At 52.9% G+C, this 16,066-nt stretch overlaps 1 protein-coding gene across 6 annotated transcripts in view; it reads right to left on the bottom strand.

Annotated features, from left to right (window-relative positions):
• The window catches only part of RPS6KA2 (ribosomal protein S6 kinase A2), a 299,783-nt gene that overhangs the window by 11,961 nt on the left and 271,756 nt on the right, over nucleotides 1-16,066 (bottom strand). For 5 of the 6 annotated variants that reach the window (XM_074333812.2, XM_074333816.2, XM_074333814.2 and 2 more), the window contains 5 exons: nucleotides 12,951-13,081; nucleotides 11,848-11,973; nucleotides 4,328-4,417; nucleotides 2,587-2,745; nucleotides 750-911 (listed from right to left, as the gene is read on the bottom strand). In XM_074333812.2, coding sequence (XP_074189913.1) covers nucleotides 750-911; nucleotides 2,587-2,745; nucleotides 4,328-4,417; nucleotides 11,848-11,973; nucleotides 12,951-13,081 — 668 coding nt within the window. The remainder of the gene's footprint in view (nucleotides 1-749; nucleotides 912-2,586; nucleotides 2,746-4,327; nucleotides 4,418-11,847; nucleotides 11,974-12,950; nucleotides 13,082-16,066) is intronic. The other variant, XM_074333813.2, reaches the window with a different exon arrangement.

Genomic DNA, 16,066 nt, shown 5'->3' with positions numbered 1-16,066 from the left:
ACATGAAAGCATTATGTGTAATATATACATATACATACATATATACATATATATATGCATGTGTATATGGAGCCACTTTAAAATGGAGCAGGAGCTGCCCTCCCAGAGGAACCGCCCTGCACGTCTGATGCCTCAGACCTCTGGGTGTTCAAACAGGGCCAAGTGACCTGTGGCCTGGGCCTACGCAACACTGTGCCCCAAAGAACTGTTTGCGAGGGTGACAAGAAAGCAGATAGTATAACAACCGGACTGATGATGACAGCACTGAAAACTAAAACACTGTTTACAATCAGCGTCACTATGTCATGTTATCCACACGGAGAGCAGCGCCTTCCATCTGTGGATGTCACTGTCCCCTTCCCCTTCTCATATACACCATCGCCTTTCTCTCCTCATTGGAACATTATTTGGGTTTCTGGAAAGGCAGGAGGAAGATACTGACCTGGGAGGCCTAGGACGCAGAATTGCGAAGCACTGAGTCAGGCAGAAGCCCAAATCAGTTATTCCGATTAATCTCAAATCAGTGCTTATTGTCTCTTACTTTGAAAGCCTTTTATTTTTAGGTTAATGGTCACCATCAAACATTTTATAAAGAGGAAAATAAAACATTAAAACTGTGTTTGAGCAGGACTGGGGGCCGATTCTCCTCGGATTCATTTCTATTCTGACATTGATGCTGTGCTAAATCAGACGCCCCCACACACCAGGCGACACAGGCCTGTCTCCCACGGGCTCCGAGCCCTTCTTACCTCTGGGGCAACAAAGTTGGCCGTGTAGCAGGGCGTCATCAGCAGCCCATTCTCGGCTCGCAGCTGCTTGGCAAACCCAAAGTCACAGATCCGGATGGATTCAGGGTTCCCAGACTCATCCACATACAGGATATTACTCGGCTTCAGGTCCCGGTGAACGACCTGGACGGAAAGGCAGGAGAAAGACGCCTGCCTTGAAGGCCTCGGACGCGGCAGGACAGAGAAGGGGGGATGCATGCAGAAGGTAGGGCTTATTTTGGGGTTCCTTATTCTGAGCAGGTCCTGCAGCAGGAAGCAATTCAGCCTGGATGCTATATTTGGAGGGGCCCTCCCTCCTCTCTCTCTCTCTCTGACCCCTGTGATGGTGGATGACTATTTGAATGAATAAATAAATAAGCAGTTATCTAAGGTGAGGGACTCACTTACTGGGGTCATTACATAAAAGGGGATGTTGTGGTGAGTTCAGGTAATGTGAATGCAAAGATTTCCAAAGATAATCATTTGCCTCATGTCTGCCAAGGTCCAGCACGTTTAGGTGTGTGATGCAGGGACTGACGCAGGCAGGGACCTCTTCTGTGGGGCATCTGACACAAAAGCCCTGAAGCTGCACCTGAGCTGAGGGAGGGTCTGCAAAAGCCATAGTGACGGCTGGGCCAGTGACACCTCAAAGCAAAGTGGTTACGTGGGGGCACTCAGCGATTCCTCCTGAAGGGGACAGAAGCTGACACGAGGGCCAGAGGTGCCACTGCACACAGCTTGGATCCTGAGTGTGTCCACTGTCCTGGTAAAGCCCAGTGAGAGGACACAGGAGGGACATAAAAGGGACACACGCAGGCAGCTGGCTTAGTGTACAGAGGCCCGGGTGGCAGGAAGGCGAGTGTGCTTCCGGTTCCATGACCTCCTCTCATTAAAACAGAAGCTACTCTGCAAAAGCCAGCACGCAGGGGCTGCCTCTAGAAGGGGAGTGCTAGGAAAACCAGGGAATGCTGACTATTCCCAAATCACAAAAAGGGCCCATTGTGTGGTCCTGCAAGGATATCCTCCAGGATAAATGCAGCGATAACTGCATTTTCAAAGCTTCTGACCACACGCATGCTGGCCGAGGAAGTTCGCCTCCTTCATGGAAGCACTGAAATGGGGCAGGAGCGATGATGTGGCACCAGCCTCCCCATGAGGCCACGTCTGGGGGCTGAGACGTGGGGTGGGGAAGCAGTGTTGGGTGGAATGGCTCTATCACTCACTTGTGTGTGACCTGGGGCAAGATGTTTGACCTATGTGTGCTCTAGTGTCCTCATCTGTGACCTGGGTGTCATCCAGAGTCTAGCCGTGAATAAACGAGGAGCTGAGAACAGTGGCTGGGCCACGGGGAAGGCATGGGAAGCTCAGCTATATTGTCACTTTGTCCTACAGTACCCCCCGTTGGTTAAGGAATTCAACTTTAAATAGGGCAAGCGATGAAAATTCCAACATTTCTCTCTATCAAGCTAAGAGCCTCTTTCTGCTGTAATGGATCCGGGTAAACTTAACTTCCTCCCTCAGCTCCTGGATACACTACGGGCACGAATGACTTTAGACGCAAGAGGGACGCCCGTGATGCAGAAGGAAGCGGGACAGCCGAGCAGCAGCTCCCGCAGCTCCCGCGGCTCGCCGCCCCCCCCCCCCCGCCCCCTCCCTCCGGCCCCCCCTGCCCCCTCCCTCCGGCCCCCGCCGCCCCCTCCCTCCGGCCCCCCGCCCCCTCCCTCCGGGCCCCCCCCCCCCCCCCGCCCTCTCCCTCCGGCCCCCTCCCTCCGGCCCCCTCCCCCCTTCCCCCTCCCCCCCGCCGCCCGGGGCCGCTCACCCCCTGCGAGTGCAGGTAGTCCATGGTCTTGGCGATGGTGCACAGCACGTCGCTGGCCTCGCGCTCCGAGAAGCACCTCTGCCGCAGGATCCGGTCCAGCAGCTCCCCGCCGCGCATTAGCTCCATCACCAGGTACACGGACTTGCCGTCGTCGTAGACCTGCGAGGCGACCGGAGCGCACGAGCCTCATGAGCGGCCGTGCGTCACCGGGCGCTGCTCCCGGCAGCGGGGACAGCGCCACAGGGGCAGCAGCCCGTGCGTGCGCACATTGGCTGGGGTCCCCTGCTCCCCGAGTGGAAGCGGACTTCTGTAGGAAGGGCGGGAAGGCCCGTCCCGTCACCCCAGACGTGGCTCTTAGGACAAAACCGGCTACAGTAACTCGCACTGAGGGGGCGAGGCCAGGAGCTCACAGCTGCCCGAGGACATTTAGCTGAAAGGAAGGAACCTCGGCGGTGTCCCCCCTCCCCGCCCCCGGGAAGATGCGGACGCCGGCACAGCAGCCGCAGTCCCAGCGCAGTGCCTTTAGCCCCTTGGGGGACCTTGACCGGCAGGTCTGACCCCGCAGGTCCGGGTGCAGGGTGACCCTGCGTGTCTGACGAGCCCAGCGCCGCTGTGCGTGGAGCAGCCGGACGCCGGGAGAGTCCCAGCCGTTAGGCGTCAAGCGAACTGGAGCAGTGAGTTCAGGAGAGCAATAGAAAGGGGGAGCTTCCGTCCTGCTACCTGTCATCTCTGGAACTTAAAACAAAACCCAACCAGCGCTCAGGCCCTTGTGAGGCCACGTGCTGTGTGCACCAGTCGGCTCACAAGCCCGGCGCTGAGAGAACTGGACGGAAGCGCAGGAAAACACCTAAACACGGTTTCTTTCTAGCTTATAAATCAATGGATTTTCATAACAAATGACTAAAATAATTTACCTGACGCTGGAGTCCATAAAAGATGTTAATTTGCTGCATTTGTTTGAGTTTATGAGCTCAAATACTGTCCTCACAATGTACACACAATGCCGTTTGTGACAGACATGGTTGGAAATGCTTAGACAGTTTTCAAACTAGTTGATTTGTTTGTGGGTCTTAACAGAAAAAAACGACAGGGCCAGGGGATTGGAGGTGGGTGTGACGACTAGGAATACACCCAAACTTTGTTGACATAAGGTACTTGTTTTGTGTTTTCTTCAGATGTGAAGTGGCATTTGGAAGTCCTCTCACTCCAGGAATTTACGGGGCCCAACGGGAAATCGAGGTGGCCCCAATAATGTGTGGTTTCGGGTCCCTGAGGGGACGGTGGAGAGGAAGGAAACTCTCCCCTCTGGCCTCAAACACCACAGCCCCTAGGCCTTCCTGGATTGTGGGGGGCACCTCCTCATGGGGGCGGGGGCTCAATGGGGCCACTAACAGCCCACCAGGGAAGCTGTGAGGAGCCCCCACCGGAGCGGGAGCCTCCAGCCTGCCCTCTCCGTCTCATCCACCCATACTCCCCGTTGCTGCATCTTCAGGAATCTGTAGGAATGGCGATGGAAAGGAACGCTTCTGGATTGGAATTCACACCACTTATCTTTTTCTCTTTTACGTTATGTTGTTTGGGAGAACAGGGGGACGTGAGCAAACGGTCGGGTGGTGCGTGCGGCAGAAGCTGGCTCCGGCATGCGCCCGGGGGCCCTGAACATCAGCCGTGCAGAAAGCTGGCTTTTTGGTGCCAGGTGAACACAGAGTGGAAGCAGCACCGCTGCCTGGAGACCACTTACGTCTTTGAGGGTGATGATGTTCGGGTGCTGGCCGTACCTCAGGAGAATCTCAATCTCTTCCGAGGGGTCTCGTTTACTCTTATCGATAACCTGGGATAAACAGAGGACACGGGCTATGAGGTTTTCCGACTGGCGTCTGCCGGCTTGGACCCTTCCTGCCTCCTCCCCCTCCCCCCCAGCTCACACTCGACCCAGACAATTGATGCCTGGAAAACCGTGACGGTCATCTTTCCCAGTGTAAGATGGGCATTTACCAAAGAAGGGCGTGACCCTTTGGACGTCAGTTTTAAGATATTACAGGGTTGGATGGAGAAGGTTGGGTTTGGGGAGCTCATGCAGGCCCCATCATGTAATGGAAGGTGCTTGTCAACCCTGATAGGCTCTGGGTAGGTGGCCTTTGCCCTCTGCTCTGCCCAAAATGAGACTCCCGCTGCTGTGCGTCTCTGGCTCCACACCAGCAGCAAAATGTGATCAGGTCACTGAGACGCGGGGCTGGTGTACATGCTGCCACTGGCGCTTAGACACAGACTCTCTCTCTTCTTTCTTTGTCCCCACTGCGCATGTCAGGTAACACATACAAGCCTTGTACCCGTGAAAGTGGATGGCTTCCAAGGACAGCGAGCGTGTCATGAAGGAAAGCCCACGTGAAACAGGGAGCCATCAGTTGGCAGATGGCTCACAGCTCTGTAGGTAGCTGACCTCCGCCCTCACTCCCACTTTTATGGGGATAGAATGGTGGGGGCAGGGGACCCCACTCATGTGAAACCTACCACTGTGTGTTAGAAACAACACTCAGAATAGAAGAGTAGTTTGTACTGTTCTTAGCATTAGTCCCACCTAATTTAAAAAGATTTGCAATTTGAAGAATGTGCAATCGTTTTACTACTAGAGTGTGAGGGAGCTTTGCTCTCACCTGTCTTGTCAAAGACTCTAAGCAGAGCTTCGCATAAAACCCTTTCGTGTAGATGAACAGCGTGCTTGGGCATCACTGGCCCCGCTGTCTGAGCTCTGCCCCAGCACCCATCCTCCCCTCCCTTCCCCTCGCTGCTGGGAGACATCGCCTTGGTGCCAGGTTTCTCTCCCATCTCGGTTTGAAGCCCACTGCCAAGCTCTGATGCCGTCGGTGCCCCAGAACTGTGAGTCCAAGGACATGGTAAGCATCAGAACCTCAGGCTCCCTCTCCTGACACAGCGTTTTTCTCCTCTTGCTACATTTAACTCTACGGCCATTCTAGCTGGGACACCGGGACTACTCAGTCATTGAAATGAGGCAACAGATGGAGCCTTGCTCTCAAGGACACACATGTGGAAGCCTCCTTCAGTGTGCGAGGCTGCCTAATATCTGACACTTGCCGGCCGCTGGCAGGCCGGCCGGTCTTCACACAGCTGGGACTGCAAGTTGGCCAGCAGGGCTGTAGGAATGTCTCTGCCCCAACTACCTGCCGGGCACTCTGATCTTCCTGGGCTGGGACCTTCTCTTTGCAGTTCAAAAAGGTTAAAATATATTAGTGGGTTAAAAAAAAATTAGTAGTAGCTTCATTTTTCCCAAATAAATTTCACAATAAAAGAAATGTATTCGTTGCATAAATCTGTTTTGCCACCCTCCCAATGGAACATGGTGTAGGATAAACAAGAGAAATCTTTTACAGCTAGTGGCCGGGGGGAGGGGGTGCAGCCACATGGAGAGGGCTTCCCACAGGACCTGGGGGCTCACCGTCCTCCCACCCTCCTCCCTCCCTGTGGTGGCACTGATGGGAAGCAAAGCACCATGACGCAATCCCTAAAGGTCAGGGAGGTGAGGTGGTTCTGCAGAGAGATGAGACACCCAGCCTGGGAGGGAAGCCCCCCCACCTTATGTTCTCACTGCCCTCCTGGCCCACCTCCTACCTTCCCCCGACCTGCTCAGGGCCACTTCACACCTAACCTGAGCTGGCATGGGCCCAGCTGCACGTTTTTGTTCAGACCCCGTGTTTTGATCCTGTTGTCAGCAAGTGCTAGCTGCTTTTATCCACAAGCCCTTTTCTGGTTTTTGTTTTGTTTTGTTCTGCAGGGATGAAGAGCTCTTTCCGGAAGGTAAGGAAGAAGAGTCCTAAGTGGCCCTGCGTGGTGAGGTGCTGTCACTGCGTGGTGAGGTGCTGTCACTGGCCCCTGAGCGCAAAGCCTCAGCCTGCGCTGCGGACAGCAGAGCCCGCACGGGCGTTGAGCATATTGTCCAGACACGTCAAGGAAGGAATTTCTTCCCTGTGGGGTCAGTTTCGTGGACTTGATAGTGTTAGATCTGCTTCTAGTTCAAGAAGCCTTGGCAAGGCAAGTCCCTTATTTTGAGAATCATAGTGTTTTATAATCTTCCCTACGTAACAAAGCTGAGGGAAGACTTCTCAGTCAGCACATTCACGGGTGAGGTGTCCACTCAGCATTTCCATGCTCAGGTGACAAGGATGGGCCACCAAGAAGTCGGGGGAACAGTCTCTCTCATTGTTATCTGGTAATGGCCAGAGAACGGGTGCGGCCCAGAGGCCAGGCAGCCACCACGGCTGGTGAGGGAGCCTTTCCGGGGTTGCTCCGATAAGCAGCGTGTTTCCTGAGCCTTGTCAGGTCGGAATGCCCGTGCTGTGCAGGGTCTGGCCTTGGCGGCAATGGCCCATGGCGATGGCTGTCCTCAGCAGGGACACAGGGGCCACGTCACATCCATTCCTGTTCAGGGCGCTGAGATGGAGACAGGCCTGGGTGGGGCTTGACCATCAGCAGCGGCCTTTCCTTGTCCTTCTGTCCTTGTGTTTCCACATCTGCCTCGTCTTCCTCATCTCTCTCCAGCGGGGCCCCCTCTGCAGCATTGAGCACTGCGGAAATGGGTGCTGGGGTGGGGACTGAACACGACATGGGGTGGACGCCCTGGCCTGCAAAGCTCCCGCACGACGCAGGTTACTTCCGCTCACCGGTCAAAAAGCTCAATGTCACATTTGAAACGAGAGTAGCAGAGCATGTAATGGGTCCCTTGTTGGATTTAACAGACACCGTCTCCCATATGATTAATTTAAACAAATGAAACAGAGGAAGAACTCCATATTTTCCTGCTGGAAAAAAATTAAATTTCCATGCCAATCAGTTTTCCTTCTAAAAATGAGTTCTATTCATGTCAAACATCTGTTTTAATTCCACTGCTTTTTCAGTTGACAAATGACATACACAGTATGAAAGTGAGCACAGAAACGCTGCCATTATTGTACACGAGCTGTTGTGAATATAAATTGGGGCCCTTCTCAGGAGAGGCTGACCCAGCCTCAGGCGTACGTGTGTCAGCCACACTCCATCATTGCATCAAGAACTGGGTGACACAGACGCTGGCCCAACTGTAAAGCTCTCACGTTTTTTCTTTTAAGCCTGATTCTATTGCTAAAACAAACTAAGGCAATTTTAATAACATGACAACATGTTACTGAAAAGAAGCGTGGCCGTCTCTTAAGGCACGTGCTTCCCGCCAGGAACGCTTGGCCTGTGCTGGCGCTGGGCTCCAGCCCCGCACGGACCTTTCAGAAGGACAAAGGCGAAGCTTGGAAGTGGAACTTTGATGAAGAGATGCCTGTGTCCGTAGGTGTGGAGGTAAATGGCCGATGGGAAAAGCTGCCAGGGCAGTAAAGCTCACTGAGTTGTGGACCCTTCAGTAACATCGCGCTTTCTGCTTCGGCCTATGGTTCTGTGGTCAGTGAATTCCTGAAGGGCTGGATGGTGGTGAGTTTCGCGAGGGCAGGTGCGCGTTCCTGCCTAGACGCTAGCACCGTGTCTGCCATAGAAAAGGCGTCTGTAAGAAACTGCGGAAATGACTGAGAACCGGCTTGCTGAACACAGGCACGTTTGCTGAACAAAATGGAATCTTAGACAAGAAACGCTCTATGGAATAACTGTCGTGTCAACCTGACAATACGAAAGCCAGAGAAAGGGGCAAAGTGACGTGGGATGTGAAGAAAGGCTCCTGACTCATCTTCCTCTTATCCTGGATGCCACCGAGCACTGCAATGTGCTGTGGGGACAGGAGCCAAGCTACGGGGACTGTCGGGGTAACAGCGGCCACACAGGAAGGTACGACAGGCTGAGGAGCACGGCGTGGCAGGACAGCAGGCACAGGCTGCCCAGGAGCAGAGACCCGCAGAGACGAGGTGGCACCCACGCTCAGAGAAAGTTCCAGCCCAGGGAGGACAAGCCGGGTGGTCCAGGTGGGAGTTTCCTGAGTTGTGGGACCAGCTGGTGAGAGCTTCTGACCCCACACATGCCGTGAGGCTGTCGGAGGCCTGATCTTCGTGGAGGTGACAGCGGGCCTGCCGTCCTCTCAGAAAGACCTGCACTTGCACCTCCCCTGTGTCAGTGTCACAGTGTCACAGTGTCACAGCCAGGGCTGCCACGCCCCTGCACACAGCTGGGGAGTGCTGAGCTCTTGGTCAGTGTCATCCTGCTACCAGAATATTAAGCGGAAGCTTAACAGGGGAGAGCCCCTCCCCCCTCCCCAACACCAGCCTGCTGGAACTACCCCCACCCTCAGCGTTTGTGACATTCGGGTCTGGTAATTCGTTGTGGGGCAGTGGGACGGGCTGTCCTGGGAGGGAGGGGGAGGAGCTTCCTGGCCTCTGTACACCAGCCGCCTAGAGCGACTCGACTCGCTCTGTCATGACCAGATGTCTGCAGACACTGCCAGTTTCCCCAGGGGGCAAAATACCTCCCCCCACCCCCGTCATGACTGCCCTAGGGTTCAACCCTGTATTCTGGCCACAGCCCAGCTGTTCAGCCAACATTGCAGGTTCTCTTTCCTGCTCCTTACTCAGTGGGGACGGTTCTGAATCACCCACATATCTGGGTGAGGGGCCCTAACTGACTGGGACTGGATTGCTTCTCAAAATGAAACAGACACCCTTTCCATCCAAGGATTTGGACGCTGAGCTTGCACACTGCTCCGGCGGCAGCTGAGAGAGGTGGTGCTAAATTCTAGTGATGGAATCAAGACCAGCCCCCAGGCCATACTCCGGCTTCTGCGTTACGTAGAAAACACACTTAATTCTTCTGTGTCTTAGTCTCTCCGTCAATAAGGGGGGGTATTGCTGCTTGTCAACAACTCAGCTGACATAGAAAGAGACACAGGAAATCTGAATTCCATTCTCCCTGGAAAATGCTGAAGACAAAAGTGGCATGGGGACGTGAAGGCAGTTTCGGTAGCGAACGCTGACCTCTGCCACGAAACTCCTGCCGGCTCTCTCACCTCGGAGGGAAAGCCAGACAAGGTGTTGCCTAAGCTCAGAGAGCTGGCTGCGGCCAGCCCCCCAGCAGTGCACACGTGCCCTCAGATAGCTCTGGCTCATGGAGAAAGTCACCCTCTGTGCTTGGCTTTTAAGCATCTTCCAGACAAAAAATGGTGGCCCATGTGGTCTCCGAGGGGATCAGGGACCTCCCTGTAAGGTCCAGCAGCTCAGCTGCCCAGGGAACTTCGACGCTCGTCATGGAGAAGCAGGAGGCCAGTTCTTCCTCTTACCGTCACCCGCGGCTGCGGCGCCAATGTTTCTCAGAAATCCTTATTGCAGAGTTTGGCCTCATCAAGGTCTTTGGGACAGAGTTATGAGCCGCTTAACAAAGCTGCATTCAGATGGTGTCCTTTCATGAGCGCTGGACGTGGGAACACGAGGGGGAAACATCCCATGGCCTTTGTCAGTGGGGTTTGTTTTCAGAGGCACAAACGATGGCTGGTCAGCCTCACAGTAGCCGTGTGTCCTCTAGAAGGGCGTCGTGGCTGCCCAGCTGGCTGAACAATACACCCGTTTCTTTGTGCTCACTGGCGGAGGCCATTGTTTTCAGGATTGCTGCAGGTCACCCGATAAACTAAAGAAATGCTGTGAGAAATGACCCACGCCAAAAACAACCCTAAGAAGCCCATGTATGAAGCGTATGTGAAGTACATTTCAACGTGGAAATGAAATTCTCTCGAATGAGGCAGAAGTCAGGTCTGCTCCCCACCATCCTCATCTTTGCATCTGTACACAGATGGGCGAATGCTGGGCGTCCACCCAAGCTCTCCTTTAAAGTCTCCCAAGGATGAGGGAAAATAAAAGGCTTCACCAAGTCAGACCCTAGAAACACAGCACATCACGTGCCCAGGCTGTGGAGGTAGCCGCGTCATGACACAGCTGGTTCTCTCTCGCTCAGAAGTCCGCTGTTGGGCAGTGGGACACGACAGCAATCCTCAGTGCAGTGTCAACCCTGTTCTCCCAGGAAGTTTAAGTAAAATTTAGGCCGAATTTTCTTCCTGCAAACTCTCCTTAATGTGTCAAGGCACGCGACAGGCTGGACATGGAGAACCTATCAGCGGAACTTACAAGTTAATTGTTCCTTCACATTCTTAGTTGTTTGAGGAAGTCAAGACAAATTTGTCAAAAAGCCATAAATTCCCAGCCCGGGGGCCTGAATTTTTTGCCCGGTGTCTTTGGACAGGGCTAAGCATTTTCCTAGCACAAGACACGCTGGGTACACATTCTGGTGAGCATGCACGCCGTTCTTGGGAATCTACCTTTGGAAAGACCTGTGTACACAAAACGGCAGTGGAGCCTGTGTGAGCTGCGATGGGTCAGGACGGGGTCATCTCACCTAGTCATTGTTTTGAACAATGCTTTTGGAGCCTAGGAGAATCACAGTGGATGGAATCCCTCCTCTTTACACTGCTGCCTGCTGAACAGGTTCCATCTTTATCCTAATGTCCTTTGAAGAACATGTACAGTGCCATGTGCTACAGACATGTTTGGGATGAGCCAGAATAGGGCCGGTCACAATGACACCCAGGCTGGACCTGGCTTCTACAGCCTCCAGTTCAGCTTCATGGGAAAGTGATGGACTTAGAGCATCTCGTAGAGAGAATGTGCAGCTTATCCTTTTTCCATAAATTAGAGTATGATTTTAGCAGGAAACCTTAGTTGCAAGCCACACTTTACCAACCAGAAAACTCAAGAAACTGATATTTTGTATTTCCAGATCAAATATTTAATCTAGCAACAATTATAGAAGCTGAAGTTACTGTGTAGAGAATAACAAACTGGATTACAGAGAATTGATACTATTTACTGTTGTTGATGATTGAGAGTAACACCAGCTGTCTGCTTAAGGTTTTGTAAATACTACCAGGTGGTGCTTCTACAGTTACTCCTTGACTTGATTTTGGTGACTCTGTCTTCCTCCCTCCCTTGCCCTCCCTCCCTCCCTTTGCCAATGGCTATGCCCGTCCCCGGCTCTTATTCAAAACACAGTGTCCAGAGCTACTGCTCCAGTGTACACTACATACTGAGCTACTACAGGTAAGCAGCACCCAAATGCTGGGTAGGACTGAAAATATTCATGATTTGAAAAATAATTTTTTAATGGGTGACCTACTGTCAAAGCAAAGTAAATTCTACTATGTTCGCGCCTGGACAGTGGTGAAGGGAGAGAAGACTGCTGGTCAGAGGTGCCTGCTGGGGCCGGGGGCCAGCACCCCGCAGCCCAGGTGGGGCTCACCTTGACGGCGTACTCTGCGTCAGTGGCCTTGTGCACACATCGCTTGCACACGGAGTATGAGCCCACGCCGATGTCCTCCTTGACCTCATAGCCGTCCGTGAAGTGGATGTTGTTCCCGTGCAGCTGCTGGGAGACGGAGGCAGCGCATGGGGTCTGAGCACGTGTGCACGGGCACATGACATAGGAGCAAAGGGGTGCCCAGACTGTGCACTTGGGGACACTGGGGCCACAGGCAATGGAGTCCCCTGGCCAAGGTCACAGAGATAGTAGCGATGGCCCCCTGATCTCTCAGGTTCTGAGTTTTCAGACACCACCGTGCACTGTGTCAGCTGACAGGCCATGTTTCCCCCAAAGCTCTGAAAGCAGGAGAATGTGGAAGTGAAGGGATGGAGCCCTATAGCTCCAGGGCTGTGACTCTGATGCTTGTGTCCCAAGCAGGCATTTGGATGTCACCATCTAACTGGAAATCTGACCCCATCATGTGCCAGTCACAGCCGGCTTCGCCTGTGCACCCATCCAATCCTCCACCCCCTGCTCAGAGCGTACACAGGAAGCCACCAAGAGTGACATACACTGTCACAGCAAGTGCCCACTTTAGAAGGCTGCGTTTTTCCAAAAGGCTTTGGGGAGAGAAACATGGAAATCCAACGCCTTCCAATTTACCCCGTCTCAGTTCTTAGATAAAATTGAATCATAATTTCTTCTTAGAATTCTATCTGGTTATATTTTAAGGTAGGAAACTCCTTACAAAAATGTCACCACATTTGTTGACTTCCTCAAGAGTACGTTTCACAACCGGAAAATGGTACCCACAAACTCTCGGGGTACTGGCTCAACTGTGCACCGTGGAGATGCCCACATGTGACGTCTGTGGGCTCCAGCTGCAGCCCACCTTGGCGAACTTCACCTCACGACTCTGTCCCTTCTTTAGGGTGCGTGTGAAGCAGGGCAAAGGGCCACAGTGCAGACACCAGGGCCGACACTCAGCAACCCCGGAGGCCAGTGGAGAGGCAGGATGACAGGGCTGTCTGCATGTGACCCTGGTGCCAGCGACTCCTGGTCCTGACCCGCTGGGGACGCACAGATCCGGGCACTCCCGTTACCTGCACGATGGGGTGAACTGTGGCCTTGTGCACATCTTGCTGGGGGGGCTCCTGGACCAGGCTGGAGGCCACAAAACTGAATCCTCTGAACAGGTGGTGAGCGTTGGCGCTGGGGGGGACGCCAGGCGAGTCTGCAGGGCACAAGGACAGAAGTCAGCCTTCCGCGAGGAGCCGAATCACAGTGACCGTGGCGGGTGATAGCTCCGTGGTGTGTGTGTGGTGTGTGTGTGTGTGGTGTGTGTGTATGTGGTGTGTGTGGTGTGTGTATGTGGTGTGTGTGCATGTGGTGTGTGTGCATGTGGTGTGTGTGGTGCGTGTATGTGGTGTGTGTGCATGTGGTGTGTGTGGTGTGTGTGTGTGGTGCGTGTGTGTATGTGTGTGGTGTGTGTACGTGGTGTGTGTACGTGGTGTGTGTTGGAAAAGGAGACAAAACGGAGGCTGAGAAACGAGGAACCATATGAAACTGCACTTTATTTTGGGCAGTGCCAGGGGTGTGATTTTTAAACAGCAAAAATACCTAGAACAAGGACTTTAGGAAAATCACAGCTTACTAAATATTCTCAACCACAACCCTCTGCCCCTGTCCGCTGCAGACTGAGGCCCAAAGCTGAGGGTGCAGCTGTCAGGTCAGGACCCATGCCCTGGGGCCGCGTCAAGTACTGAGGTTCAGCAGGAACCTCGCTCAGGGAGGGAACGGGGAGTGAAGGGCTTTGCTGCCCCTCCTGCTCTGCTGCGCTGCCAGCCCTGCCTGCCCCAGTCCGCTGAGCTGTGTGCAGCCGGAGCCTCTGCTCTTCAAGAAACAGTGGGGGAGGGTGCGCTCTGATCATGGAGGGACAGGGTGACAGGGGTTATGGAGTAACTGCCCCCAACTATGGCTCCTCGCACTGCACCATTTGTTCAAAAGTTTGGCTGCTGTGTGAGACCGTCCCGTTTCAGGTTTACCATTAAGTAAAACAAAAGGATACATCGCTGGTAGGGTGAAAATATTTGCACCATAAATAATAGACAAGGGGCTGAACTCTGTCACCCAAAGAGCACGCAGAAATTGATGAGAAAAAAGCAAAATGCCCAGAAGAAAAACGGGTAAAAGATGGACTGGCAATTGCTGTCCTGCGTAAGCAAGGTGCTCGTCTGTCTGACGAGCAGGCATAGGCGCATCTGAGATAACAAATTAGCAACAATGAAAGTGATCCATCATGACTGCTTGGGGGGTGGACGTGACGATGGTGGGCGGGAGCATGGCAGGCAGAGCCTTTGGAAGGTCATTTGGAAGTGCCTACCCAAATTTAAAGTTTGCATGTCCTCTGAAGGCCACTCCCCCTCTAGGAATGGATCCTACAGAATCACTTTCAAAAGTGCTTAGAAGTGTACAAAATGTTTGTTTCAGCTGTATTTGTAACAGCAAAAACAACCTAAATGTTCAGCATTAAGGAAATCACAGGTGTGAGCAACCACACATGCACAGAGGGGGCCTTGCCCGGGGTGCACGTGACGCTATGAGACACCACAACCAGCATGGGACAGCCGCGGGGACTGACCCCAGGGATGGACCCAAGAGCTCGTCAAGTCAGAAAGAGAGAACAAGCTGCAGGATAAGATGGAGAACACATGCATTCAAGAAAAATGTAAAAACATGTAATGCATTGTCATATACATTATATTACAATGAAATGATAAGCAGTACATAACACTGTAATAAGAAATCCTATGTGTACATTATAAATATGTAAATCTATAAGAAAATGTGTTTAAGTTTTTTCTCACAATGTACATATACACAAAATTTAAAACACATCTTTTATATAAATCCCTGGAGCGCGGACTGGAAAACCCACAGGAGTGGCTTTGCCTTTCTGCTTTTTACCCTTTGTGTTCATACTTTATTTTGACATGGAAACCACACACGATAGTTTTAGTTTTATCCCTTCATGGTGGAGCAGGTGGGTGGGTGGTCCAAGAACAGGGTTCTTTCATCCTCAGCATTTTATCTGGGGACAGTGGCGAGGTAGGCGGCTCCTTCCAGCCCAGGCGCTGAACCTGAGCTCCTGGTCAGCACTGTGGACAGCGAGGGGCCAGACTCTGGGCTCAGCCCTGACCCGTTACCTTGCAAGCGCCTCCTCAGTCACCCACCCAGCAAAATGGTCAGAGCAGAAGGTGCTTGGAGATAAACGGCCAACATGCTAGAGATGCTTAATTAAAACCAAGGTGCTCGTCTGAGTAGATTTTAGGATGTAGAAATTACAGGCTGCGAGGCGCGAAGCAGAGGCAGCACGCACCTTCGGAAGACCCAGGGGCAGCACGTGGCCGGCCGCTCCAGATGGGGGCTCGCTCCTGGGCTAGCTCTGCACCCTGGTTCTCCTTTTCCTGTACAGAATTCTTGCTCTGAGGTTGCCCTGCTCATAAAAATCCCCCAAGCTACCACGTGCTGCACCGTCTCCAGCCAGCACATAGGTCCACCCTGTTTTAAGCAATCGCCCACCCAGGGGCGCTCCAGGTCCGCCCACAGGGCTCTGCATTGCAGAACTCAGCGCCCTGGTGACTGAGGGTGACCCTGCTAAGGGCGAGTAGACCAGCACAGAGTAGACCAGCACAGGGGAGTATGCGCGGGCAGACGGCACAGCGCTGTTAATACCGTCCCTGTTATTTAACTTGAATTGATACAGTTTCATTAGGGATGGAAACTTGGTAGTCTTTTAACTCACAAAGGGGCGGGAAGGACACGGCCACGCCTCCCGTGGCCACGCCTCCCATGGCCAGGGGCTGCCTCTTCCTATACAGTCAGATGCTACCTGAGGCTCTGAAGGATCTTTAGGCTAGACGCTAACAGTGGACTGATGGGAACAATGTGGTTAGATGGGAACAATGACAGATGGCACAAATAGCATTTAAAATGCTTTATAATCATCTTGGGGATGCTGATTTGCTTTAGCTCAGTACTTAAGAAAGATAATATATGATTTGGAAAGAATAATTAAAACTGAGTACAATCAACCTTTGTTAATCCCATGGGTATTTTCTGACTTGTGCAAAATGTTTGATGGGTTTTTAAATCTTAGACTGGTGTCGCTCTGCAGTCAGCACGCTACAATGGGCAGCTGATGTGTGACCAGGAACTA

The sequence above is a fragment of the Rhinolophus sinicus genome, chromosome 2 (assembly GCF_057876585.1).
Source record: "Rhinolophus sinicus isolate RSI-liver-muscle chromosome 2, RSI-T2T, whole genome shotgun sequence".
Classification (NCBI taxonomy): Eukaryota; Metazoa; Chordata; class Mammalia; order Chiroptera; family Rhinolophidae; genus Rhinolophus; species Rhinolophus sinicus.
Note: the sequence above shows the minus strand (reverse complement) of the source record. Positions and strands in the feature narration are given on the sequence as shown.